The sequence below is a fragment of the Zonotrichia albicollis genome, chromosome 11, assembly GCF_047830755.1.
Source record: "Zonotrichia albicollis isolate bZonAlb1 chromosome 11, bZonAlb1.hap1, whole genome shotgun sequence".
NCBI lineage: Eukaryota > Metazoa > Chordata > Aves > Passeriformes > Passerellidae > Zonotrichia > Zonotrichia albicollis.
The window spans coordinates 3796954-3824044 of NC_133829.1; the positions used below are offsets into that span (position 1 = coordinate 3796954).

Sequence of the window (27091 nt, forward strand, 5' to 3'; positions counted from 1 at the left end):
CTCTTAAGCAAATGACGAGTTATGGGTGTTGAACCCACAACCCTGGGGATCTCGGCCTGTGCAAGTTCTGTCACTTTGCCTTCCCTGGGGATGGAATGATTCTCTAAAACTTGTGGTCTGACCCAGTCATGGCTCTGAAGCCCTCAGTAAACGTCTCTCCTGTGTGTTCCCTGCCCAGGTTCGAACTGATGCGCATGTGCTGGCAGTACAACCCCAAAATGAGACCCTCCTTCCTGGAAATCATCGGTAGCATCAAAGACGAGCTGGACCCAGCCTTCAAAGAGGTCTCCTTCTTCTACAGTGAAGAGAACAAGCCTCCGGACACAGAGGAGCTTGACCTGGAGACTGAGAACATGGAGAGCATTCCTTTAGACCCCTCCTCCACCCTGCAGCCCAGTGACAAGCACTCAGGACACAAGGCCGAGAACGGCCCCGGCGTGGTGGTGCTGCGCGCCAGCTTCGAGGAGCGGCAGCCGTACGCGCACATGAACGGCGGCCGCAAGAACGAGCGCGCGCTGCCGCTGCCCCAGTCCTCGGCCTGCTGATCCTCGCAGGAGCAAAACACACACAAACACAGGCATTGGGGGAAGAAAGAAAGAAAATCACAATATATTCAAAAGCCTACTGTACCTCAGTGGATCTTCAGAACTGCCATAGCTGCACTTGGGAGAACCCTTTTTTCAGTAAACAAGTTACCGTCTTTTTCTTTTTTTTTTTTCAATATGCAAGCAGATGTTTGTTTCAGTCAAGGACTCCAGTCATGGGGCACACAGTTGGCCTTTTAAAACTCTTAAATGTTAACACTTAATAGCAACAGAAAACTTGAGATCTGATGTCTCTCTCTCTCCTCTCTTCTCTCTCTTCTTTCTCTTTCTTTCTGTCTCTTTGCTTCATAATGGGAAACATATCTGCGTGCAAGTTCAACCGTACAGCACTTTTATCAGATCAAAGATATTGCTGGCCAGGTGGTTCCCGGTACCCCTGCAAGCACCTGCCTAACACTGTAGGTCTTTATAAAAAAAAAACACAAACAAAAAACCACAAACAAACAAAAAAACCACACACAAAAAAACCCTAAACTAAAAAAGACTGGATTTTTAATGTTGCTCTTTAATCTTTTTAGGAACATGTAAAAGAATAAAAAAGGGCCATCATTCGTCCAAGGCTGTTACCATTTTCAACGCTGCCAAATTTTGCCAAAAAAATGAACTCTTTGTTTTTTGTTTTCGTTTGTTTTTTTGCTTTCTTTTGTGTTTTTTTGTAGTCATGGAAGGAGCACAGTAATCAACTGCTCTGTTCAAAACAGATCCTGACCAATATGTTCTATTCAGTCATGCACTGGTATTTAAAAAAAAAAAAGAAAATTTAAAAAAAGTCAAATTGTCTAGATCTTCTTTCAAAACTGGACAAAATGTGATTTTTATTTTTCTTTTCTTGTGATGGAGAAGATAAAAGGGATGGGGTAAAGAACCAGCCCTCCCTCCACCCCTGTCCCCATCCCAGTGAATTCTGGACAAAACTGGCAGTGGTGAGCTAAACAAACACGCGTGCATTTCGTACAAAAAAGTCAACCGCCCGCCAAAAATGAGTTACGAAAAAGCTGAGAATGAGCGGCCGAGATCTCCATCGTTGCAGCCTGCCTTCCTTCCCAGGCTTGCAAGGAAAAAACACCTAGGAACATAAATTGGAGAAGACACAAAAAAGCAGTAACCGGATTCAAGTATACGATGCTTTGTTGACCTTTACTCTTTATTATTAAGACTTCTCGAAGGGTCTTGCAGTTCTATGTTAGACCATGGATCATTTGCATACACATTGTCTTTTGTGTCACTTTTATAACTTTCTTACGGTTCAGATACTCATCTATATGTCTGTACAGAAAAAAGCTGCTATTTTTTTTGTTCTTTATCTTTGTGGATTTAATCTATGAAAACCTTCAGGTCTGCCCTCCTTCCCTTCCCTTCCACTTCAACAAATTTTCTTATGCTTTGTACTATAGTGTGTAACTTTTACTTCCTCCTTCCCAGTAACTGATAACCTTTCATATGATTTGCCATGAACTGTTTAATGCCTTTTTATAAATACATTTCCTCCTTTTTTTTTTTTTTTAATTTTTTTTTAAATTTTATTTTTCTTCCCATTAGTTCTTTTACAACATCTTGGCTGTGTGGGCTACGGGGCTTTGGAGGGGGACGAGGAGAAAGAAGGGACACCCCGCACAGGAACACTCTGGCAGTGCTGTGGTGTGGTGTTTTTAAGCCCAGTTTTCCTTCCTTCCCACTAACCTCTACCCAGACAGCACACGAGTCTCTTACAGTGCAAGGCGTGATACAAACTCAGGTCAGAAACAAAAGGTTAACTATTTAGTACATCCTTGTTCAGTGTTTATATTCATTGTTGTACAAGGGTCCCACCCCTCCTGCCCTCCCCGCTTGTTCACACATCCACCCGCCCGTCCCCACACAGACACACACACACACACACACACATGTATTCTTTTTAAATTATTAGTTGGGTACAACAGCAGACACCAGGCTTTTGGGTCACTGATCCTTAAAAAGATTCTTTTAACCCTTCCACCCTGTGAACGAGAGCTGTGCCAGGTGCAGCTGGCGATGCCAGGCATTCCTAAGGTGGCCATCGATCACCTGGCTCCAGCCAACCCCAGCTCTTCACCTTCCTGATGGGGAAGCCCTCCTGGAGGGCACCTGGGCTGCTTTTCCCAGCCCTGGTGAAGAAAACCACCCCAGGCAAAGGGGAGCCCCCGCGCCCTTCCCGTGGGGCTGGTGGGAAGCTCAGAGCTGGGGCCGGCGGCTGGGCTGGCAAACAGTGAAGTGTTGGCAGCTATGGAAACCTGTACAAGTCCAAGCTTGTGGCTTAAATCGCAGACCAAACCTCAGAACAAAAGAAGACGAGTGAGCTTGTTTGTTCAGTTGCAGAAGCCTTGGTGAGAGGGGAAGGAGGGGCCGTCAGGAAGTCGACAGCAGTTGCTCATCTTACCTTAGTTCCAGTCTAGGCCTTTGTTTAGCACTGATCCAACCAAACGATGGCAGGAAGAGGTGGTTCTGGGATGGAAACGTTCAAATGTTTTGAGTAAGAACAATGAGAAAAATTATACTGATTGCTAGTTTTGACTGGAGATTTTTAAAAGTTTGTAGTGCTTTTTGCTTGTGTAGTTTAGGTCCCATTATCTTCTCTTGCCTCTGTCCCATAGTTATTTTTTCCCTTTTGAAAATGAAAAAGACAAAAAAGTTAATTAAGAAGGTATTCTATGTAGGATTTTTTATTTATTTTTGTGATATCAGTTTAAATCACTGTAGAGATGCCCCATAATGAATTTAAATACTGAGATAAGGGTTTTAGAGTATGACAGGGGGACAGTTTTTGATTTTTTTTTTTCAAACATTTATCTACCTCACTCTTATTTTTTTATATGTGTGTATATAAAAAAAAATACATCTCACATTTCTCAGCAGCCAATAAATGCCGTTGATACTGGTAACCTCTCACTCCATATACCACATGCTCTAGGTTCTGGAGGGGAACAGTCACTGCCTGTCACAGAGGGTCACCTCAGAATATTTGCCTCAATTCCAAGGGGTTTCTCCGATTTCTTAAAATTTGTTGTTGTGAGGAGAAATCCAAGAGTTGTGTGATTAGGGTGACCATTCTTTAAGGAAACACAGAGGCTTTTTAATGTGCTGTCACAGCAGCCCTTGGGTCAGCAGCAAAACGCTGCGTGTTTGGAGGAGTGGAAATGCAGCTGACCTGATATGGGAACTTCAAATTGTGAGTATTTCCCGAAATCTGTTACAGAAATCAAATGTTTACAATGTTTGAAGGTCCAGAAGAAATACTAAAGGGAATGTTCTTTCTGTTTGTCCTGTAGAATGGACTAAGTCATTCCTGCCAGTTCTTGCTCAGATGTCACAAGCATCAAAAAGATATTTGGCTGAATCAGAACCCAAAAATAAATTGGCTCATATGGGATGGCATTGCTTTCTTGACCAAAACCTGTCACTGGCTGCTACATCAAATTTACTGCTTTGGTCTTTGCTGCTTCTGTTTGATGAGAGCACTGATTTTTTATTTTTTTTTTTTCTTTCAAAACTAACATTGAATTGATTTCTTTTAATGTGCCAGTTAAAAGTCAGTTCCCTTTTCTTCCCCTGTTTATACGCATTACAACTGTGGATTCTGATGGACCAGCCATCAAATTTTAACTGCCCTCTGACAGCGTGTAACTGGTTTACAAGCACACAGGACTAACATAAGCTTGCCATCAGCTTGCTGTATAATGTTTCCTTTTTTCCAGCTCTGGCAGCTGTTCGTGCAGGTGTTGGTTGTGGTATCTGAGTAATGTGGTGCTTGGCTACTTGGAGTTGTACCCAACCTCTTGGATACACAGTGCTGTGGTTAACTACTACAGTTTGTCTTTGGAGGGAGCGTTTCTCCCTAGTCCTGAGAAACCAGCAAAATTGGAAGTTTTCGCTATTACTCGTTTGGTTTTCCATGTTTGATGTTCAAGTGACCTTTGGGTGCAGTGGCTGTTCCCCTCCCTTGCACATATTGATTACCGCAACTGGAGATCCTCAGATCTTTCAGCTGGCTAGGAGGGTTTTGTTAAAACTGTCCGAGTTTCTGGTTTGTAGAATTGTACGTAGGTGGTTTTACAACGCATTAGGAAGAAACACTAATGACGTAGCATCACAAGAAGCATTTCAAAAAGCACTTCAGTAGAAGACAGCCACGAGGCCTCGTGTCCGTGTGTGATGGCAGTCAGCTCTCCTGGACCAAACCACCTTCATGATACCATTGCATTCTGTGTTTGCAATTCAAGCTTAATTCCTTTTTTGTTCTGTTTGTTTCCATAGCTTTTTTTGTTGTGTTTTGTGCATTTTGAATAGCTTTATTCACATGGGTTTTTCATGCAGACTTCCCTTGGACAGTAAATCGAGTTGTTTGTGCATGTGAACAACTGAGAATTAATGTTGGCTTGATAGAGTCATAATATGGTTTGTAATGTTGTTCTTCCCTGAGACCACTGGCTTGTCTGGTATGGAAAATTTATTTAGAACTTCAGCTATGTTTGAATAAAGTTAAAGTAATCCAGTTTGTTTATAAATTAAACACAAAAGCCCACCCAGCCCTGAAAAGCAGCATTTGAGGAATGGCAGCAGGGTGTCCCGGTGCGGTGGGACAGGAGCTGGCGTTGCCGAGGGGAGCAGGGACTGCAGGGCTCGGCCTGGGTCCCTCCTGAGTGGCACTGCAGGGTGCCCTGGCAGAGGAGCTGGTGTGCTTGCAGGGAACACAATTGCTGTGCAGACACAGCTGTGGCACTAAATCAGGTGCTCCTTGGAGGGACGATAAACCACAGGCAGCAGCTGAGCACGGCGCAAGGTGTGGAGCCACCCTGTGTGATGCCCCTGCTCCTCCCAGGTGCTGCCAAGTGCTGTGTGGGTCCAGGTGCACTGATGCTCCTCTTGGTCTCCTAAAACAAAGGAAAGGAAGCCCAGTTTGCCCAGGATGACTGGTGACCAGAGGGGGCTGCTGTCAGGCCCTCTGGGAACTGCTGAGAGCTGTTGGGTTCAATCCAAGTCTAAGTGAACAACACTCCTATTGTTGGTGTAACTCCATACATATATATCTATATATACATATATATATCTGCATATGTATATCTATAATATAGATATATATATATATTTAAACCCTTTTCATTCCATTAGTACAAGTAACACTTGTTTCCTGTTATTCTTATTTTGTTTGTCAACCGTGTATTCAATCACTGGGCTGAACAACAGTGGAGGAAGGTGCAAGGGATCCACTCCTACTAACCAGTGATAAAGCCAGATATTGCAACTTAACCCATGAGTAGATGTGCAGACAAGGATTGAAGAATGATGTGTAGAAACAACACAAGTGGCCAGGGGTGCTGAAGATACAGAACTCAAGTAGACAGGAGGGCTTTGAAGGACTCCTCATTCAGAGGTGCTGAACAGCCTCTGACATGGAGCAGCTGGGTCAGTCAGCACGGAGGAGTTTGTGGGGAGACACCTGACAACAAAGGACGCAGCAGTGGGGATTTACAGAGACACAGGGCTTGGCAGAAGTTTGAGGTAGTATCCTGAGCTTAATCTGTGGGACAGCAGCAGCGCTCAGGTGTCCCAATTGTGGTTGTTGGTACTTGTAAATGAACCTCTGGACTTTGCAGCTGGAGCAGTAAATTCCTTACCAGGAGTGTGGCAGTGGTTGATCATCAGCCTGTACGGATCGGTCTCGCCTGCAGTCGGCCTGTTCTGCAAGTACCTTAGGACTTCACTAGTTTGTGTGTGTGCATATGCGTGTGTGCTCATATATATTTTTTTGGGTATGCGTTCTGTTGATTAGTAACCATTAATTAGCATTTTCAATAGGGCTTCAAGTCCAGTAGATTACGGGTAGTCAGTTGACGAAGATCTGGTTTACAAGAACTAACTAAATGTTTCATTGCGTTTTGTAAGTACATAGAATAATTTTATAAAATGTTTGTAGTTTATAAATGCCTAAAATATAATTTAAGGGCACTTTTCTGTGTCCGTGTGTGGGTGTGTCTGTCTGTGATCAGTTTTTCCATGGTACCAGTTACTAGTTAGCTTTACAATATGCCAAAAAGGAATCGCTGACTTGTCCAGTTCATGGCTTGTCCCTCTCCCCTGTCCCGCCCAAGCTTTGTGACCCAGTATACAGCGAGTGAGTAAAGGAGGTGGGAAAATGTTCTGTATCTTCAGTATCCTGGTCTTCCAGAGCCCTCTGGTTGGGGTGGGATCCTCTTACGTGGTCATTTCACTTTGCTGTCCAGGGCAGTTACCTTCATGGATGACAGGAGCCTCACTGGTCAGGGAAGCAGAGCGGGGTTTGCTGCTCCCCAGGCTCCCGGGGCTGCTCAGCACCTGCTCTGAAGGATGCCACTGCATCAGGGAAAGAGGGAAGGTGGCTTTGGTAATTACTATTGAAGAGTTCTTTGCAAATTTCTTATCACTTTTAAATGCTTGTGTAAAGCTGTAGGGCACCATTGGAAGCTTTGTTGAAATGAGCAAGGGAGGGTCCCTATTTATTGTTATTTAAAAATCTTGAAGATCCAACCTCTCTGCTGTGGACAGGGACACCTTTCTCTTCTTCTGTTTTCTGAACCAGTGAGGTTTGAGATGAAAGGATTGGCCAGAGTTTGTCTACCTCTGGGACAAAAAACTAGAAAGTGCTAAGGAATGGATGCAGTTGCAAATACATTTTCCAATTTTTCTTGTTTAAATTTTTTAAAGAGAAAATTAAACAATAACATGGCCAATTTATTACATTAAAAGACTTGCTGTGTATAAATTATTCCTAAAGAAATTCCTGTGTTTATATTAAAATGAATCAGTAGATAAAAAAATTTCAAAATGTTTTTGTATATTCTGTTGTAAGAATTTATTCCTGTTATTGCGATATACTCGGGATTCTTTACATTATGAAAAGAAGAAACTTTGTCTATTTTGAATGGCTGAAGCTAAGGCTCCTTTAGTTTCTCTTACTCTGCTTTTTTCTAGTAGTTTCAGTACTACATGATTTAAGTTAAATAAAAGAATTCTGTATGCATTTGTTTGTTTCTGATTTTGTTGCTCCTTATGCAAAGCGAATACAGGTTAGAAAACTCGGAGCAAAGCTGCTCTGGTCTTCCACTGCCCTTTTGGCTGCATCTAATTGAGCTACTCTTAATAGGAGTCAGTACTGCCATTGTTTGATTGAAATCAAAAGCATTTTCATCCAGAGACACTGAGCTTTTGGATCCTTCATGGCTGAGATTTGAGCAGTTTGCACGAGGCGGTTCCTGTGAATAAGGTGAGCATTGTTAGTTTTTATTTACCTGCAGAGCAATCCCCATGTGAGGCATTCAGCCAGCCAGTACCTGGTTTTCAGCTTTCTGTAACACTGGAAAGGACAGTGGCCAGAAAACCAGCATTGTCTTGGCATTTCCAGTTCCTCAGACTCTTGGCAGCGAGGTGTTGACTAAAACAGGGCTCAGAGGTGGCCTGATGCCCCAGCCTGTGCTGGTGTGTTTGTCTCTTGTCCTCTCTACTGATGGTGCTTGAGGAACAGGCTTTTGTTTCCCTCAGGAAATCCCAGGTGTCCAGATTATGCTGCTGCTGTGCTGTTCCTGACTGATTTAATCTTGTCCTTGTGTCCTCGCAGCAGGGTTTCAGAGGAGAGCGTGGACATTTCCTGTGTGCTGAAGGCAGTGCTGTGACCCTCTGTGGTACCCAGCACTTCTGTAAGGAGCTCTTTGAGATGGGGAGGATCTGCTCCCATGTTTTACAATTTGGGATCTCCTTTGGTGCCTGTTCTGTGGGGAACCCTCTCCACAGGGCAGTGCTTCAGGATTGCCTCTCTTGGGACAGGTTAGCTCTTGGATTTGCCTTTGGGCTGTGCTCTGTGGAAGGAAAATGGGGTTTTCCCCTTGGGACAGGCACTGAGAATTTGGGGAAAGTGGCTGCTGTGGGTTGAAATGCAAGTTACCGACAACAGCATTATAGATCCTGCTGGTTTCCAGTTTTCTGTGTTCACTCTGGATCAGAACCTGTTGCTAATGTGGAAAGCAGCATCCACAGCAGGTCAGTAAGAGAGAACTGTAAAACTTCCCACACCAGAATTGCCAAGTGTGTTTTGATTTCCCCCATACCCAAATTTTTTATGGGCTGAACTCTGGACTCAGACAGGGGCTAAAGAGGATCTCTGTTATGTCCATCCCATGCTGAGTCCTTACAGCTGCAAGCATCCATCTGGGGTCAGCAAGTCTTTATTGATGTTTTTTTCTAACCAACAGAACCAGGATTAAGCATCCTAAAATGTTTTCAATCCAGTTTCACAATTTCTGAAATCTGAACAACTTTATTGTTAGCAATATGAACCACCAATCACTTGGATTTTTTCCCCTCAAGCCCTTTCTAAGAGATGCAAATGGTTGGTTGGGTTTTGCAAGCAAATTTCACTGAAAGTAACGTGGGCTAGAAAATCCTTTGTGTGTGAGTTTTAAATAATCATTAAATCTGCTTCATTTCAGAGGTAAGGAATTGCATTCTAAGAAATCCTCATTTTTTCCCTCTGTGATCCATCTCTCTCTGTTCCCCACACTGTTCCAACATTGCTAAGATAATGGTCTGTAATGCTTTTCCTAGAAATTCTGCTGTTACCGACTCAGATAATGGAGGAACGTGGATGAAAGCAGCTCTTCCATTGCCATAATACAGAGAAGTGTAGTAGGTGTAATCACACATGTACCTGCAATATTAAGAACAAAACAAAACCAGGAACCTGAATTAAGGCTCAGTAAACCTTGATTAAATTTAAATATTTTAAGTAGCCAAACCAGATCTGGCTTATGAAATTATTAAGAACATATTTGCTTAGTGAATAAAGGAAATGCTGAAATAAACCAAGTTTGAGAAACAAATGTTGCTTATCTGATGGTTTGGTTTCTCAGACACCCACCCACAAAGAACTTTAAATAAAAAAAAAATAAAATCACAAGACATTCTTGTGGGGTGGGAAAGGTAACACACCCTGCTGGAAATTACAACCATGTAACACAGTTTTTGTCTAAGTTATAAAATCTCTGAAAAGATTTTTCTGATCATTCCACCTTTTAAAATTCAGGTGCAAATCTTGAATTTAAGGGCCAATATTAGCTGATTTTTATTTAAAATAAAATTACTGGTTTGTTTTCCTTTCCAGTGAAGACTACCATAGTAGAAAATTGCTTCAGTGCTACTGGAATACATAATGATATCACAGGCCTGGTTCTAACAGTACCTGTAATTGCTGTTCTCCAGTGTATCTATTTACATTTTGTATCCCTCCCAGTTGAGAAAAATAGATTAAAATCTGCTACTAGTCTGTATTGCTTTCAGGCTCTAAATAGCTGAGGTTTACTGGAGTTACTCATCACAGGGTGTGCTATGTTGGAACTTGTTTCTTTTGGAATTTACAAATCTATGGAAAAATATCTACTGGCTGTAGCTTTTCATGAAGGCTGCTTTACATCAAATTTAAAATCATCCCAGTTTCATACTTGTGCCCCTTAAAGAATTTGCTTTGGAGTGATTTTGATTGGAGGAGAGCTCATGGCAAAGATTCTCCAGGGTTAGATGAGCAGATTGAGTTGTTTTTGTGAGCCCCTGATACGCGATGTTTACCTTCCTGCATCTCTGGAAAGGATGATATCAATCCCTTCCACGGAGACGTTTTTCCAGAGAGTCTTCATATTAATTGTAGATTCAATCTTTTCTGGGCCATCTAGCACGCAGCAGGCACCTTCTGGGTGAAAGCCACGAGCATCCCTCTCCTGGTAGCCTTTGTTCTTCCCACACTGCTCCAGGATGATGAGTGCTGTGGTGGACGAAGCCAGCCCAACGTGAACTGTAAGCTGGTTTTTCCCACCAGAGTGAATAACAGGAAATTAAAAATGAGACCTGCTTTTAAAAACATGTGATGCAAAAGGTCCAAGCATTATGTGAGTTACTGGCTTGAAGGTGGGGAGCCTTGCTCATGTCTAAAGAAAACTTTGATAAGGTGTAATAAATGAGAACGAAATTAGGCTTTAGTTTTTGTTGAGTCTAGTCAGGACTGCAGAGCAGCAGTACCTTTTTTGCAGTTTGTGGTAGATATTTTCCTTTCCTTTGTTCAGCATCAGTTATGCTGTTTAACTGGTACAGGGTTAAACCAGCATGCTAATTAGTGTGTGCTCCGAATTTCAGCTTGGAACCTTGATCGCAGTTTCAACAGTCACTTTCCAGAGTTGTTTGATGTTTTGCAATACTCCCTTGGTGATTTTTTAATTGTATTCAGGGGAGGGGAGGAGATTGTTTAACTTCATCATTACCCACCAGTGGCTGAAGAGTTGTCCATATCTTGCAGACTTGCTCCTTTGCTTTTTGGTAAACCACTGGCAGCTGCATGATCCGGAGATCAATGTTTTCACCAAGGCCTCTCTTGGACAGCTCCTGTGTTTACAAAAAAGCCACCAAAGACATGAAGGAGCATTGGATTTCTGACTGATAAACAAACTGGGCTGATTCAACTGAGGAAACACCTGAAAGAGCCACACCTTAGCCCATGGTTCCTGTTGTTGGTCTGCAATGAGATTTGTTTTGTTGTTGCTCCCTCTCTTTTAACTGGAAGAGACTAAAATGTGCTAAACAGTTTGCTAATGTCACATCTATCCATGTGGAGCCATTGTTGTGTTTTCCAAGGAGATGCTCAGCCTCCAGTGGGTGGGAGGGGTTATTGCTTTGGGACTGGTCCCTGGGGAACCATGAGGCAGCATCTCTCAGAAAAGCTCCACCCCTGAAAGCATCTAAATAGGCTTTGCTATTTGTAGGTAAGAGCTGTTTCTCTGAAAGATCTGGTAGAATGTTTTTCTAGTAAAAGGAAATGTCACTGAGATGTTACTTCTCTGTCAATTATGTACAGTTGAGTTTCCACACAATTTTCCCAAAGAAAAAAATTATGCCCAGAATTGAGGTGAATGGAGCAAGGGCACCTTTCAAAGCAGCAGCTTGGCCAGCTGGTTGGAAGATGGTCTGGAGAATGAATGTCACATGGAAGTGACTTGAAATGATTTTGTCATTGGAACAGGGCTAACAAGGCAGGCCTAGGCCTCAGCAGAAGGTAAGCAGCTGCAGTGGCTGGGTGCAGAAGGAATTCATCTGAAGTGGGAAGCTCTGTCCCAGAAAAGCAGAATGGTGGCTGAAAATCCCTGTTCCATTTGAGTAAACCACTCCCAAAGGATGGTACGGGGTAAGTTTTAAGGGGGCACAGGCAAAAGTGGAGGTGTCTGATTGGCCCAGGAGATCTGTAACTATTCAGTGTCATCAACTTCTCAGGTTTTTGTTTCTCACTCAGGATACCCCTGCGGATGAGGCCCACAGTTCTGGGAAACCTGCCCTTCACCACTCGCTTCCTATATAAACTGTTCCAATTTTCTTGTCAGCGGAAGCATTGATTAGCTGTGCTCAATAAACTATTTGACACAAGCAAGGAAACAATGCCTGCAGGGAAGTAAACACATTTGGAGAACAGTGCCAGCCTTTTTTCCTGTGGGCGCTGACAGTCTTTGAGAGCCCATTGCATCATCCTGCTGAAGAATGCTGTACTGTGCCTGAGCCTCCACACAAGAAAACCCCAGCTGGTTCACAATTAGCATTTGCTTTTCCGAAGCATTTTTAATTTTTACATTTAGTGAGAGTCTTTCTTTTAAACTATAAGCTTAGAGGACTCGACTACCCCTAACTTTGGTGCAGAACGTGGAGACCCTGAGGCAGCTGTAATGCTGCTCTCCTCTCGTGCTCTCTGGGTCAAGACATTCTGTTGTCACCAGTTGTCATGGCAGAATCACACAGAAATACTGTTGTGCAGGACCAGACTGAAGCTGGCCATAGCAAATGGCTGAGAATTTGTGTCAAGGGAAGATGGTTCTCTATGTCCTAAGCAATTTCAGCGTGTTGTCAATAATGTCTGTTTCTGTGTTCTCTAACAATCCCAGCCATGGGCTTACACCCTGTTAGACCAGATGTGTAAACATGGAGCAAAATAAAAAAAGGCTGTTCCTTGTCTCAGCCTTAACCAGAACCAATTTTGCTTTTAAGGTGGGAGATTGAAGATGGTTAGAGGAGGGTAACTGCACATGGAAACCAGAGCTCACACTGGTAAGTGAATTAAGTAAACAAGTGCCTGTCTTGTGTAGTTGAAACTGGAAAGGAAATTTTGAAGGAGAAGAGTTTTGGAGGACTGTTTTGTGGGAAAAGTGGTTAGAAAGAAAACATGAAGATCCCTTCTTGGGAAGTTCTTCTAGAAGGGAGAAGAAATCCAGCATTATCAGCTGCTGACCTTGAGCTATTGTGAGTTGTGGTCATAGTCCTGGTCCACTGGTGTTCTGGTCCAAAGAGAAGTGATTTGCACAGTGCTGTGCTAAGGTTGGTACTGGAAACTCTGTATGTTGGAAATAGCTAGAACTTCTAGAAACCTCTGGAAAACATCACTGAGTTTGCCTGAGTTCTCACTGGTTTGGGTTGCTGGGAAGGTTGTGTGTGTGTTAATTTTGTGAACTGCTCGTGCTGGTGCAGAAAGGAAACCAGGTTTCAGTTGGCCCAACCAGACTGCAAGTACATTGCAAACAAAGGTGTTTTGTGTGGCTGGTTAGTGGGGTTTTGTTTATGTGTTTGGTTTGGGGTTTTGGTTGTTTTAAGTTGTTGGGTTTTTTTCTAATCCTGTAGATAACCTTCTTAAAACTTCAGGGATGTAAGAAAGTTCCAACACAGAAATGAAGGCACTAAATAGCAATGTCTTGGTTTCACAGATGATGAAACTAAAGCAGAAGGGGAGAGAGACAGATTAAATGACAGATTTCCAAAGACCACATGGTCAGTGGCAGGATGAAAAACTGTGCTGGGAGATCTGATCCTCATCTCCTGATAGCAGACATAGTTCCCAGAAGCAGTTGGAAATGTGACCTGTTCTTTGCACTAACAGTTTAATTACTATGAATGTTGTCACTCAACTTACATTTGTGCCCTATTAGCTGGGGACTCTGACCTTGATGGTGGAGTGCCCTGAAAGGTCATTTTGCAGCCAAGCTGCAGACAGGACATTCTGCAGGAGGAGACACAGCAAAAAGGTTGGACTGGCACAGCTGATCCCGTCAGCAGCACCTTGTGGAGGAGCTTAAGGAAACAGTGGAGTGTAAGATCAAGTATTGCTCAGAGCAGGGCAAGGTTCTTTGGCCAAGGATCCATTTCAAGAGTATGGAGAGTGAGGTTTTGCTTTGGAATTAGGACACTGGAACTGTTAAATATATTTTTACAGGATTTCAGAGGCTTTTGGTATGAGGACCCTTCTGGGATGTGAACTTCTAAGGCTGTGTGTATCAGCATTACATCATCACTGAGGGTGCTATCCAGGCTTTTGATAAGCACCTACTTCATTTTGGGGTAATAATTAGGATAGTTCTGGGTAATGCTACAAAGGCATTCAGCCATATGTCCAGTCACATTCAGTAGGTCTGTTCTGGCTGCTCAGCACGTTGCTGAGGATGAATCTGAGTGCACACTTGCGTGGTTCACAGCAAAGAGACTTGGCTGGAGGGTTTTATGTCACTCCAGTGATCTATGCAGGTATCCCAAGCCAAGGCAGGATTACTTCCAGATGTAAATACTAAATTGTGCTATCTTTAATATATGTACATAAGCTTCCTGAAGATCATAGGGCTACTCCCCTGAATGAGGCCAATGGAACAATACTACGAGATTGCTATTTATTGTGGAGAAGCCTATCGAAATTCAAAGTGCTTCCAGATTTGCAGCAAATTTCTCTGAATTGCCTGAATTAACCACCTTTGCCGGGGAGTAGGAAACCAAAGCAGCATCCCCAGTCTGAATACAAATTAATTCCACATAGAGGGTGCCACATCAGAGGGAAATGGATTTGTTCTCCTCCCTGTACAAGGACTGACATCTGTTTTGCTAGGGAATGCTGTGGCCCTTGTTATGTAAGTCCCTGGCATGGGCAGCTCATGGCATTGTTACAGAAAACTCATCCCATCGGTGTGTCCTCACGAGGCTGTTTAGATTGCAGATAAAGAATATGCTCTATTTTCAGCCAGAAGAGGATGACCTTGCACCCAAAATTAGAACCAATAGGAATCAGGAAATAATGAGCAAGAACACTGTCAACTGACAAATATTTGTGGTTTAGGGCACATGTCAAGTTGGAGTTAAGATAATTTATGGGTCTCCTGTCATGACTGGGATGTGGAAAGGTATCACAGAAGGATTTTTGTTTCTTGTTAGCCTACAGGGATAACACCCCTCAAGACCTGGAAGGGGCAATAGATTTATTCTACCAAACACCAAGCTGCACTCAGCATTCTTGACTCAACAAAGCTAGAATAGAAAATATGTATGTTTTGGTGGAATTACTATAGCTTTTGTCTTTGGGAAAACATACTGGCTCTTTGTTTTTCAATCATCTTGGCTTGAGTGCACTTCAGTTTCAAAACAGATATTCAGTAGCTGTCACCAAAATTTCTACTATGGTTATAGTCCTATAGAGCCATCACCTTTCTGTCATTACTAATACATTCCTATAGCTGACTTTCTCACTTCATTGTCCAAAAGCATTAAAAATTGTATGGACTAATTTCAGTCTTCATAATAGAACACAGCCCCCTTGGTTTGTTTTACATGTCCTACTTTCCATTTTACCAATATTATCTGTCATTTCTTGTATATTTTGGACCAATGCTCCAATTTAATTTTACTACTTTGACTGTTCCCCCACTAGTTTCAGATTTCATTGTGTAACCTCCTTTCTACCTTGGGATTGCTAAAAACTTATGTGGAAGATCCTCTCACAATAACTCTGTTCATAGGTACCTGATGAGAGTAACTGAGCTCCAGGAAAGGCTGCTGTCTGTGACAGGGAGAATGAATCAGCTGATGCTGAAAGCCAGGTATCCAAACCATGCCTTTGTATCCCCCAGCTAAATTTGTTCTGCTACACGGATTTAGGAAACAAGCAGGAATTTTCAAGACTGCATCTGAGATTTATTACTGCTGGTCAAGGTGTATGGAGGAAAAAACCCCTCCGAATGACCTTGTTTTCAATTTAACTGCAGAATTCACTGCCATTTGAAAGTGGAAGCCAAAGCTGAAATGTGAACTCCCACTCAGAGCTGGCAGTATTTAGGTTCTGTGTTCCTGAAGCAGGCAGTGAGAACTCAATAGGCTACACTTGTGTGAGAAGCAAATCACCTCACACAGGATAAAATGAACTGTGATAGGAGAGATGATGGTTTACTACAGACAGACATAACCTGTGGCACATGCAATAGTTGTAGAAAAGGCACCATAAGAAAAAATAAATTTTTAAAATGAAGAATAATATTTTAAAGTGCCTAAATGGCTCCAAAAATAAAGCAAGTAAAATAATATTTCAATGCATTATCCTCTTTGTTCCATGTTGTGTGTCTGCTCCATGAGGCACAATTCTGTTTAATGAGTCATGAAAAGGGAATGGAAAGCATAAGACCAGTTTGTGTTGGGATGGCTAAAAAATAAAATGCCTCCCTCATTTTTTTCCTTTTTATGCCTACCTTCACTGCTTCCCAGCTAGAATTAACCAGGTATTGTCTGAAGGGACCAAAACCTGAAAAGAAAGAAAGGTGATTTTAACCTGTGCTTACTCTACACTTGCAGATTAGGTGTTGATGTGTGCACACACATATTGGATTTTTATCTTCCTATTTTTGGTTATGGAGGTTGAGTTTTTTAGATAGGATTTAGCTTTAGTAACACTAAGGGAACAGTATTTTCAATTTGTATATTCACTGATAAAAGAACTAATCCTGCAATCTTCATTCATGTCAAGCCTTTCTTATGAGAGAGCCTTAACTGGAGCTGGATAAATGTACCTCCAATAGGACAGATCATGTAAATGATAATTTTGGGGAAGGCTAATCATCCATAGAAATACCACTACTAAAAGTTATGGTATTAAATACTCCCGGGTCACAGTTAATGTATCATTCTTATTGTTAAAGCTCATGAAGATTAAGACATGCATACTTAATGAAAATGTTTGAAAGAGTAAAATTTATTTTAATAGCAAGTAATGAAAACTTAGTTTTCTGTCTGGGAAACTGTGCTTTTTTGTGATGCTGGGAAAAATGTCTTCACTTTTTCCCCCAGGAAAAGAGAGGAGAAAAGGGGAAAGAACACTTTGACTCCCAGGTATTACATTCAATTTTATGCATCTTTTTTTGTGAAAGGATTTTTTTTTTATAAAAAGGGAAAAGACCTAATTTTGAGCAGATGGGCATTTTGTCATTAAAAAGTTTGAAGGAAAACTCCCACTATCTTTATTAATCTCAATTAATGTTCTCAATCCAGAGTGTTGCTAAGTCCTAGATACTGGGTGTCAGGAAAATGAGTTTGTGAAATGGTTTTAATGCTATAACTCTTAAATATTTAAAATCCTTAAATGGACAAGTAAATACTTGACAGCAGATGATTGCCATTTTGCACAGAGAAAGCTACTTGTATGTAGAGAAAATTAAGCCTAAATGCAGGCTTGTGACAGCTTAATTAGTGCTAGACTTTAAGCATTTCTTAATTTGTTAATATTTATTTCATAACTGCTCCATCTTTTCTCTTTTAGGTTATCAAAAGCTTATATTTTTGACAAGGTTTGAGTTTCTCCTGTGGTGAGGGAACAAAGAAAATGGTGCTCATTTCACATTTCCAGGAAACATAAACCTCATTATTCCCACTCTGCTTTGAGAGCAAAATTCGGGTGGCACCTGCTCCATCTTGGAGCTGTAGTTGTAGGAGTTTCTGTACCTGTGTGTGCAGAATTGCAGAATTATAATAAAGTTATTAAGTAGCTCACAATGAAACACTTGTGTCAGTGGTGGCCCTTAGAAACTACTGCTTAGGATAAAATTGCTATGAAAAATAGCTAATTGTATGAGAGTTTTACTGCAATACCTGCAGCAATGTGGAGAGGTAACTGGGTGGATGTGACTGGGCTCCATATAATAACCTGGGCTCCCTGCCAGCAGGTTTATATTCTGAGCAGGTGAAAATGTGACAGAGACATGCTGTGATAATCTCTGTAGTAGATTAAAGATGCACATGTATCTTAACTAGTCTAAAGCTTTTTGACCAAGGAGATTTCTGGACATAAATGGTGATCTAAAGGGAGGAAAAAACTAACAGGGTGCTAAGAAGTGTTCCCAACAAGGGTATGTGCCATAAATATCATGGGAGAGAACCAGACTGTCAGCCTTTTAGGAGGTTAACAAATACCTCTTGCCCTTTCCCGCACTCCCCCATCCAGCTCATCTGCAGTTAGGGCTGGAGCAAGCTAGACTAGTTCTGCCCATCTTGCAGCTATTAAACAAAAAAACAAAAAAAAAAAAAAAGTGTTTAATTGAAAACAGCAAGATGCAAATCTCTTTGATGTAGCTTCACCCTCGTTCCTATATCCTCAGATGACCTGCAGTGGAAAATTATCCAGCAACTCACATGTCAAGATATGTGTAATGATTGCCCTTAGATGAGCCAGTGGCAACAAGAGGAACAGCGAGCAGCAGCATTCCTTAGGAGCTTTAACCTTTTAAAGCTCAGCACTCTCTGAGCTGCTGGTTCTGACTCTGTGATGCTGCACTAGTTGGGGCCAGCAAGAGAAATTCCAAATTTGGTCCCTTGTGCTGCATGTTCAGGCATGTTCCTTTGGTATATTTAAATGGGATGGTTTCGTTTAGCAGTGATGAGGCAGCATCTCCTGTTTAAAACTCCCTTACCTTGCCATGAAACTGAGCCCCGGAAAGTTGCCATGTGCTGCTCTAATTCTGGACACTGACTGTATGACATTGTGATGCAACCTGGTTTTCTTGCTTCAGAGCTTCTTTTGGGTAAGCTTTATCTAATAGTAGCCTGCACTGCCTTGAGCTATGTGGTTTGGATCAGAGAGAATGTCAACAAAGATTAAAACATGAGAGAATGAACAACAAACCCAACTGGATGGCAGTAAAGAGGGCAGAATGCAGTCTGTTTCCTCTGACATGCATCTGATTTTTCTTAGGAAGGCACAGCAAGTTATTTTCCATTTGGAAATGTTAGTATGACCATTTGCTACTCTTTTTCCCTCCAGGAAACTGTTTATGACAAAGATCAAGCATGCGTGCATACCATCTCTGGCTCAAAGAATGAAATAAAAATCTTACCAGTCACCACCACCGTGCTGGAATTTGAATCCATGATATCTGTGCTCCAGGAGGTGGAATCTTGTCTTTCAGTTCCAAGCAGTATCATAATTCAGGTATCTGTGGCAAACTTCATTTGGGGCACCTTTTTTCTTCCAACTCTGATGACTCTGGCTTCACATGACAGGGATGATTTGTGACTCATGTAACTTTTAAAGCAAAAATGATTACGTCTCTATTAAAGATAGAAGTCTGACTGACTGGGACTGCCCCAAACTCTTTCCTCTCCCAGGTATGGAGTATTTAGGAAGAAGAGGAAAAGCTTAAGAAAATTTCCTGTAAAATATCCAGCAAGATTTTTCATCACTTGTTTATGTGCAAGTAAACAGAAAGTGAATTGAATCAGTTTGATTATATCTCTGTGGGTATTCTGTTTTTAGCAGTTGTAACTCACTTTAATGGCAAGGAATTACAACTACAAAAAATTATCTGTCCATTTCCACTGTTCTTGGACTTCTCCTTACTAACTAAAGCTCAGAGGTAACTTTGCTGTCCTTCTTCACAGCACTTATCTGACTTACTCCTCTTGATCCTGATCTCAGGCTTGTTATGAAAGAGTCCAAGCACTGTAGACTTTTCAAACCAAACACCAACAGGAAAATGTGTGTATTCGCTAACCCAAAACATTTACTCCGTAATACCCTTTAACAGGCAACATGTTAGAAAATCTCACTCCAACTTGCAAGGTCAGAGGAACTCTGGAAGCTGGGTTGTAGCTTGCTGAAACTGGTGAGTTTAATAGCTGGTCTGTCTTCATTAAAGTGGAGCCTGAGAGCCAATGGGGGGGGCCTGAAATCAAAACATATGCACATTGTCACTGCCCAAAACAAAAGCATATGCAAGTTCTCTTGGGAATTATAACTATGTGGGCAGAGGGTTTCACTGGGTCTTGTTTTGAGTAGGAAGTGTGTGTGTGTGTGTGTGTGTGTGTGTGTGAGAGAGAGAGAGAGAGGGAGGGGAGAAATAAGCTAAGAATAGAAAGCCACTATATTATCTCAAGAGAGCTGGTAATTGTGAGACCTTAGGGAAAAAAAAAGAAAAATCCCTGAAGAAATCCCTTGGGTTGGGTGGTGGCTGAATGAGGTTTGGAGCTATGACCTGTGTCTGTCATTTAAATTGTCCTGTGCTGAGACACAAAATGATGTGTGGAGTCTCTTTATTTAAAAGACTCTGATTCCACCATCCATTTCTTCCCCTGACTAACACAACTTGCAGAATTAACTTTTGCTGGCTGTTGGGGCCGAAGGAGCTTCCAATACAGGAAACTTTCAGAGCTTTCTGCAGCTTTAAATAAGGCAGAATCTGCCACTGGCAGCACTGAATTACTTTTAAAATCCTTCACACTCCTATGCCAAAGACTCTTATCCATTAATTTTTATGCTTGACCAGTCATTAAAACACTTCCTAAAATTCTGAACAGAGCAATGACATACCAGTCTTCTCATAGTTGTTTTTGATTTGCGCTGGGTTTTTTAAGAAAAAATCAAAGTACAGGGAGGTCTAATGAACAAAGAATTTGTAAAGAATAAGGCAAGATTTAAAGTCTTAAATAATTTCCAGAGTGAGAATTTCTATTTTCTTTGGGATGTGAGAGCTGCTTTATACATATATATATAAGAAGAGTATTGCTTGAATGCTGTAAAATATTAGATATTTCATGAGATATTCTTCCAGAGGGGAGATGTAAGTCTATTAGTTCCATGCACTCTGTAACAACTGATATGATCTTTTTGGAATGTAGTACTAGTTTTTAAAGTTTTTACAGCTGGCAAAAGGGAGTAGAAAAGAAATACAGAGTAGCAAAGATTAATTCACTAAGCCTTTATGAAGAAGCTGATAGAAATTTGTAGTGGGGGGGAGAAGCATTGTCTTGACTAGTTAAGTTAGTACCTTTTCTTAAGCAGATGTTTGCTGAATTGGAAGTAAAGATTCTGAGGCCTGATTCTGATTCAGTGTTGGTAAATGCTTGTGCAAATGTGGGAGGCATGCTAGTGGTTTAAGTAAACCAGAATTTGACAGAGACTACTGAAATTAATTTTTGTACCGATTTAACTGGTTGCTCATATTCCCAAGCTTTCTGTGCATGGTAGTATACTTGGAGGAATTTGCAGCTGTGCCACACAGCTAAAAAAGAATTGAGAGATTTGAATTAGGCCTTACTCAGAAATTATTCAGAGATGAAATGAAACCTTTTCTTTCCTCTAACATTTCTTCAGTTGAAGTTGAAGCCACTCTTGAAGTTTTTGTTGAAGTATGATTGGAGCTTTAATATTAGCACTCCCATGGGTATCTGTGCCCAAAACAATGGATTTGAGGGTCACTGGATATTTGAGGTCTGTGTAAATGAATGTCCCCATCCATAATTAAGAACCCAAGCCCTTGCTATTTGCAGGCAAGTCACAGACACAGCTGACTCAGCTAAACTCTGGTTGTTTTTCTTCTTGCTACACACGGATGTGATTGGCACGGCACTCATCTTGAGGTGGAGACGAAATGGAAGCAACTCAGCTATGAAAATCCTGGTTATCACCTTGAATATTTTTCTGCACATTTGTCTGATACTTTCAAAAATTGTTTGAACTGCTGCTGAGTAAGAGGAAAAGATATTTTCTGCAAATGCATTCTGACCACACCGCAGAGCTGGCAGCACACTGCTTAAGTAGCTTTTTAGTAGATGGCAAGAAGGCCAGAATATGGCCCTTCATTTAGAAACAGCTCTTTAATTTTTATCTCTTTTATTATTACTTATATATATTTCTTTTATTTCTTGTTATTGGCAGGCACTGACCAAAGTTTTAAACTGTGGAAGTGTTTAATATATTTCAATTTTTATCTCAGCTGTTCAACACTTAATGAGAGGAGGGAGAAATCAAGCTGTTATGCTATTTAACACTAAAATATAATGGAACTTTAAATAGAATTTCAGTATCTAAAACTCCTTATTTCTTTTCCATTCTAATAAAAATAAATGGTCCTCAGGAAAGACTGAAGCTGGTCTTTATGTAGATAGAAAGTGGTGTCACAGAAAGAGAGGACACAAACATTTCAGTGTAAAGCTCATTTTTCCCTGACGAAAGAGGCCTCTTCTACAATAAAATCCATAGAAATGGTAAATTAAAAAATATAGTGGCAGTTTCACTCACTTTTTTTTTGTTTTGGAAGAGACACCTTCAACTATCCGAGGTGCTCCAGACCTGGCTTCCAAGGATGGGGCAGCCACAGATTCTCTGGGCAAGCTGTGCCAGGGTCTGGTTTTGGATAGAAATTGTCATGCATTTTATGTTGTTTGATTATTTATTTTAGTTCCTCAGCAATTGAATCCATTGGTATATACCTATTTTTATGGGGAAAATTGCAACTGAATATGAGTTGAATATAGCCAATTACTGAGTGGCTATTATTAATATCAGTCCCGGTCTTCATGCAGTATTAGCAAAACTAATGGCTGTGTATGGACAGGTTTTTAAATTTAGCTTTTTGTTTATAATAGGGAGAAAGGACTTAGCAGGGCACAGGCAACCCAGTTTTTTTCCCCTCCTAAGCCTTCTGCCTCATGCCACCTGCGCTAACACAAACTGGCGCTGGGTTTACGGTTTGTCATTCTGTGCCTTTAAAAGAAATAATTTGAGATTTTTGTCGGAGTTTCTTTAGTTCAGATGCAGAGTGGGCTGGCCCTCTCGCAAGGCTGTGCTTCGATGGCGGGGGCTGAGGGCATTGCCCGAGCCTGAGGGCATTCCCTGAGCTTGTGGGCATTGCCCAAGCCTAAGGGCATTCCCTGAGCCTGAGGGTACTCCTGTGGGCATCGCCCGAGCCTGCATGGCATTGCCCGAGCCTGAGGGCACTCTCTGAGCCTGTGGGCAATTGCCTGAGCCTGAGGGCATTCCTGTGGGCATCGCCCGAGCCTGCATGGCATTGCCTGAGCCTGAGGGTATTCCTGTGGGCATCGCCTGAGCCTGAGGGCACTCTCTGAGCCTGAGGGCATTGCCCGAGCCCGCAGCCGGCCTCGCCAGCCTCCCCTCGCCTCCCCGGGCACGGCTCCGCTGCTCCCCGCCTTCCGCCCTCCTCTGCCCCTTCAGCCCCATCCCGGGCCCGGCCCGCCCTCAGGGCTGCCCGCGCCGCCCCGCAGGAAGTGATGGCGGCCGAGGGAGGAGGAAGAGCCGTCGCGGGTAAGAGGGAGGAGGCGGCTCGGGGAGGCCACGGGCGGCCGCGACGCCGCGAAACACTCGGGGCTGTGCAGGGAAGCTCTGCCCGGTCGCCTGCGGCCATGCCCCGGTGGGGCCGAGCCCCTCACGGCCGCGCTCCCGGCAGCGCCTGGGGGAGGCGGACAGCCCGAGCCCTGCGCGCAGGGTCACCCACAGCAGGTGCTGCAGGGTTTATTTTCCCATTTCCCGGCGTCCAGGTGACTTTTCCAGGTGTTCGGCTGGTCCGAGCCGGCCTCATGCTTCCTGCCCGCTGTGGTTCGGCAGGTGATGCTTGGGGAGAGGATGATCCCCGAGCTCCTATTTGGGGTCTCAGCACAGGTGGATCAGATCCACCTGTAGGTCAGTACATCTCAAGTACTCAGCCATTAAGGAGCATTGGGAACACTGCATGAAAATACCCATTTTCAAAAGTACATCAGCAGTTTACCCAAACTGAGCAAAAATCAGGGTTTAACAAAAGCAGCAGGGTTTAACAGGGACAAAGGAGCAGTAAAAACGTTGGTTCTTGACTATACAAAAATAGTTGGATTGGTTTGGTGTTGAGATGTAAAAGGCTTTGTATACTGCAAAGTAGTGTACAAAGTCTAGTATACAAATATATTACTCTGTACGTATACTATATAATGCCCTTGCTTTTAAAAGTATTCATTTGCTATTGATGAGGTGACTACAACAAGAAGCACATGGACATAGAGGATGAACTTCTTTGTTAAAAAGCCACTCTCCCCTCATCTCCTTTCAGCAGGAGTTGATTTGCTGATGTTTCTGGTAGTGGGTGAAGAGCTGCTCTGCCGAGCAGAACTCAGCCCTTCAGTACCTGGTGGATTTACAGTGCTTTGAAATGAACAGACATTGTGTCACTTCCCAAATGGCCAAGCTCCCAGTGCTTGGTAAGGAACGTGATTTTAGCATAGGTGGATCTCCTGTACATGCTCCACCGTGGATTTGCAGAGGAGTCTGGCATGTGCAGTGTTCTGGGTTTGTGTTTGGCTAGGAGGACTTCCAACAATCTCTGTTCATGCACTTGTTTGGATAAGGGCCCATTGCATCACCTCAGTTAGCTTTTGCACTGCTTTCCCTCCTGCTCTGTTTTTATACTCTTCTTTCTTAATTTGTCACGCTAGCAGGTAAATGGAGAGAAAGTGAATTTATCTTCTGAAACACATTTTAAGTTGCTGCCATTTATCTAAAGCACCTACTTCATCCCCTTCAGTAAAATAATGATGTTGTTCATTAGTTCCTCTAGCTGCTCATGGCTAAATGCACTGCAGTCAGATTGCTCTATTTTTCCCCTCCTATCAACCACTTATGGAAGTCAAACAATTGTAATAATGCTGTTTTTTTGGGGGAGTGAGGAAAGATTCTCACTTCTACTAATTTTCTTAAATAAAATATCTCTAGATGAATAGAATTTGGGTTTTCATGTCCAAGGAAGCATTGCAGTGTTGGGCAGTTCGATTAATATCTACATTTTTCCCTTTTTCATCACCCTCAGATTGAATGTTTAGAATAGTTGTTCTTCCACCCCCTTCCTTTTTAGGACAGCTGATGTTGTTTTTAGGTGTTGTCTGAGTTTTGGTGAGGTTATGTAATTGCATAGATTATGTTTAAAATAATTATGGAGCAGTTGTCAATAAGCAGGTTGAATATGCAGTACACTTTAAGAGTGCATAGAGTCAGCCATTAGCTCTTGTGCAAATATTGCTTTTCGGTTCATGTTGTGCTGTGATTGAGATGCTACAACTCGGTTTTGATTGCTGTTCCTGTAACTGTTTTTCGCAGGGAAAGAATGTTTACACTTCCAGGTTTCTAAACCCCTTTACAGGTCTCAGGCAAACCTCGCTGTTGAGAAGCAGGCCAGCTGTTGACCTAGAACTTGAGGTACTTGTTTTATTCAGCCTTCTTGCAAATTCATTTTGATTATAGAACACCTTGAAAGGCAGATTTGTATGTGAACCACCTAACAGAAACAGTGAACAACCACGAATATGCAGCTCTGGAGCCTGAGAAATAGTGGATGAGAAACCTGTATGTCTAGTTTGGCAATTGCATTAATGAAGCCTTAAATTTCCATCTGTCTCTCTAGGAAGATGGAAATCTCCCTGCCCTCCACGAAATCCGTGTTAATCAGTTTATAGGAAGGAGGTCAACAGCCTGGAAGGTGGAAACACAAAATTCAGGTAGTACATAGGCACTGTCAGGAATGTGGCCTCTGCAACTAAAAAAGCTTCTCAGAGCTCTAAGGTGAGACTGATTAACAGCCAGACTAAAATCTCATGTATGGAACAGGTAGAATTTTACTCAGACTGTGTGTACATAAGAGGTAAGGGAGTGCCATAACATTGCCACAGCTGAGGCAAGTTGTTGGCAAGTTGTTGTTAAAGTTGTTGTTAAAGGCAACCTTGCTGCCTTTAACATAAACATGTAGTTAAGGTCTAGAAAGAAAAGGAATCAGGAAACAAAATCCAAAATACTTCCCTCAAAGGAAAATTACAGCCCAAGCCCAGCAAACAAACCAGAGTCCCTTTCCATAGCAGCATTTCAGTGCACACACTCCTTCCCTTGAGGGGAAGTTTGGGAAAACAAACAGCAGAGGAGAAAGTCTGGCCGGTTTCAGTTTGCAAGTGGGAGGTGTGCAGGCATTATGGCTGCGAGCGCGTTGTGGGATCCTACGTGATGGGGCTGGTATGCGTTTGCCACATTGTGTAAAGGTTGTGTACTGAGAGACTTCCAAACGCCTCGCCTGGCAATTCCCAGCTCGGGCGTGTTGTCTTTGCTGAATGATTGGCAGACCCTCAGGTTGCACATATCTCTGAAGGAAACTGTGTCCTGCTCACTTACCCAGAGGTCTGTGGATGCTTGAAAAGGTTGTGTTTGTAACCTTTGAAACTGCTGTCTGGTGGCTGGGCTTTATAGTATTACTGACAACAGATGGCAAATGGCTCCGCTGATGTAATTCTTGCTGGTGTTTCATTCCTGTGAAGTTGCACAGTTTCAAAATCTCAGAAAGTGCCTCCATATTTTTCCTGCATAATGATTTCAAGCCAAATGAAATAAAAACATTTTCTATTATTCAGATTCCAGTGGTGTCATGTGACATTGTGGTAACGATTGCCTTGCAGCAGTTTCAGATAAATGCACGTTTGGTAGCAATTTTAAGGCCTGTGTCCTTTAAGTAATGCTTATTAGGACGTAACAGATGCCGTTTAGAAACATTATGCCTTTTAATAGGCTCTGCTTTTAGCCTGCATGTTCCCATTGCAGGCAGACTGTGGATAAGGCAGGCTTGGAGGTATGCTGTCGTTTATGCAAAGCCTAAGTCAATTTTCTGCTCTGAAGTCGAGCCATGTGTTTTTCCTTGTTTCTTCCATTCTGGTCATAGCTGCCTTGCTGTGTTTTTCCCCCTAGTCATATCTTTGGCTGATTGTCAAGCAATTGCAATCAAAACCTTTTGCATTTTTAACCACCAGCAGTGGTTTCTTTTGTCCTTACAGAAGAGCCTGTGTAAACTGAATTTGAACACACTGAGCCTCACTATCAAGAGCACAGCAAGCACAGAGTTACCCCTCTGTTGCCAGCCTGTCTTTCCTTCTCTGCTTTTTCCTCCTCCCAAAAGGAGAAAAAGGGAAAAGCAGAGCCATGCTGATTTTGGAGCACCTTCAAAGACGTGTAGAATAGCTGACACAATGGCACAGAGAAACAAGAGCGATGTTTACATATTTCCTCCACTACTGGCAGCTGTTTAATAAAGCAAGTTCTGAGACAGCCTTGTGATAGCTGATGCAGGTGATGTATTAATTTGCAGCCATGTAATAAATTTAGCAAAGTGGAAATTAGTGGGGGAAGGGATTTTGGATTTTGTTTCTTTCCTTCTCCCCCCCCAACCCAAATTAATTGTTTTATTTTGAAATTATTCTGGCTGTGCAAATTGGTCCTTGCAAGTAATTTGGAGAAAGGCTGCTAGGCTTTCTCAGGCAGACTTATGCTCTCTGCTGGTGGGAGCAGTAGGCCTGTCAGATGTAAAGCATTTGCAGCTCAAATTATGTGGTAT

At 42.4% G+C, this 27091-nt stretch overlaps 3 protein-coding genes across 4 annotated transcripts in view; 2 read left to right on the forward strand and 1 right to left on the reverse strand.

Moving 5' to 3' along the window:
• IGF1R (insulin like growth factor 1 receptor) overlaps positions 1–7617 on the forward strand; it is a 169322-nt gene extending 161705 nt beyond the window's left edge. For both annotated transcript variants that reach the window (XM_074549195.1, XM_074549194.1), the window contains exon 21: positions 179–7617. In XM_074549195.1, coding sequence (XP_074405296.1) covers positions 179–545 — 367 coding nt within the window. In that variant the 3' untranslated portion in view covers positions 546–7617. The remainder of the gene's footprint in view (positions 1–178) is intronic.
• Positions 6623–19008, reverse strand: PGPEP1L (pyroglutamyl-peptidase I like). Its single transcript, XM_074549197.1, has 5 exons — positions 18800–19008; positions 16166–16218; positions 10902–11018; positions 10212–10441; positions 6623–9297 (listed from the first exon to the last, which is right to left on the reverse strand). The coding sequence occupies exons 1-5, from the start codon at positions 18885–18887 to the stop codon at positions 9108–9110; spliced, it is 678 nt and encodes a 225-aa protein (XP_074405298.1). The 5' UTR covers positions 18888–19008; the 3' UTR covers positions 6623–9107.
• Positions 19009–22971: 3963 nt separating this feature from the next.
• FAM169B (Protein) overlaps positions 22972–27091 on the forward strand; it is a gene marked incomplete at its 5' end in the record, with an annotated part of 39711 nt that continues 35591 nt past the window's right edge. The window contains 3 exons of the mRNA XM_074549758.1: positions 22972–23004; positions 24823–24921; positions 25127–25220. Of these exons, the coding sequence (XP_074405859.1) occupies positions 22972–23004; positions 24823–24921; positions 25127–25220 (226 nt within the window). The remainder of the gene's footprint in view (positions 23005–24822; positions 24922–25126; positions 25221–27091) is intronic.

Excerpts from the sequence above, each read along its gene's own strand:
- PGPEP1L (XM_074549197.1), bottom strand. The coding sequence starts at position 18,887 with ATGATACTGCTTGGAACTGAAAGACAAGATTCCACCTCCTGGAGCACA. Across the intron at positions 11,019-16,165 it reads CTAGCTGGGAAGCAGTGAAG|GAGCTGTCCAAGAGAGGCCT; the intron begins GTAGGCATAAAA and ends TTGTAAACACAG. Across the intron at positions 9,298-10,211 it reads CTTTCCAGAGATGCAGGAAG|GTACATGTGTGATTACACCT; the intron begins GTAAACATCGCG and ends TTAATATTGCAG.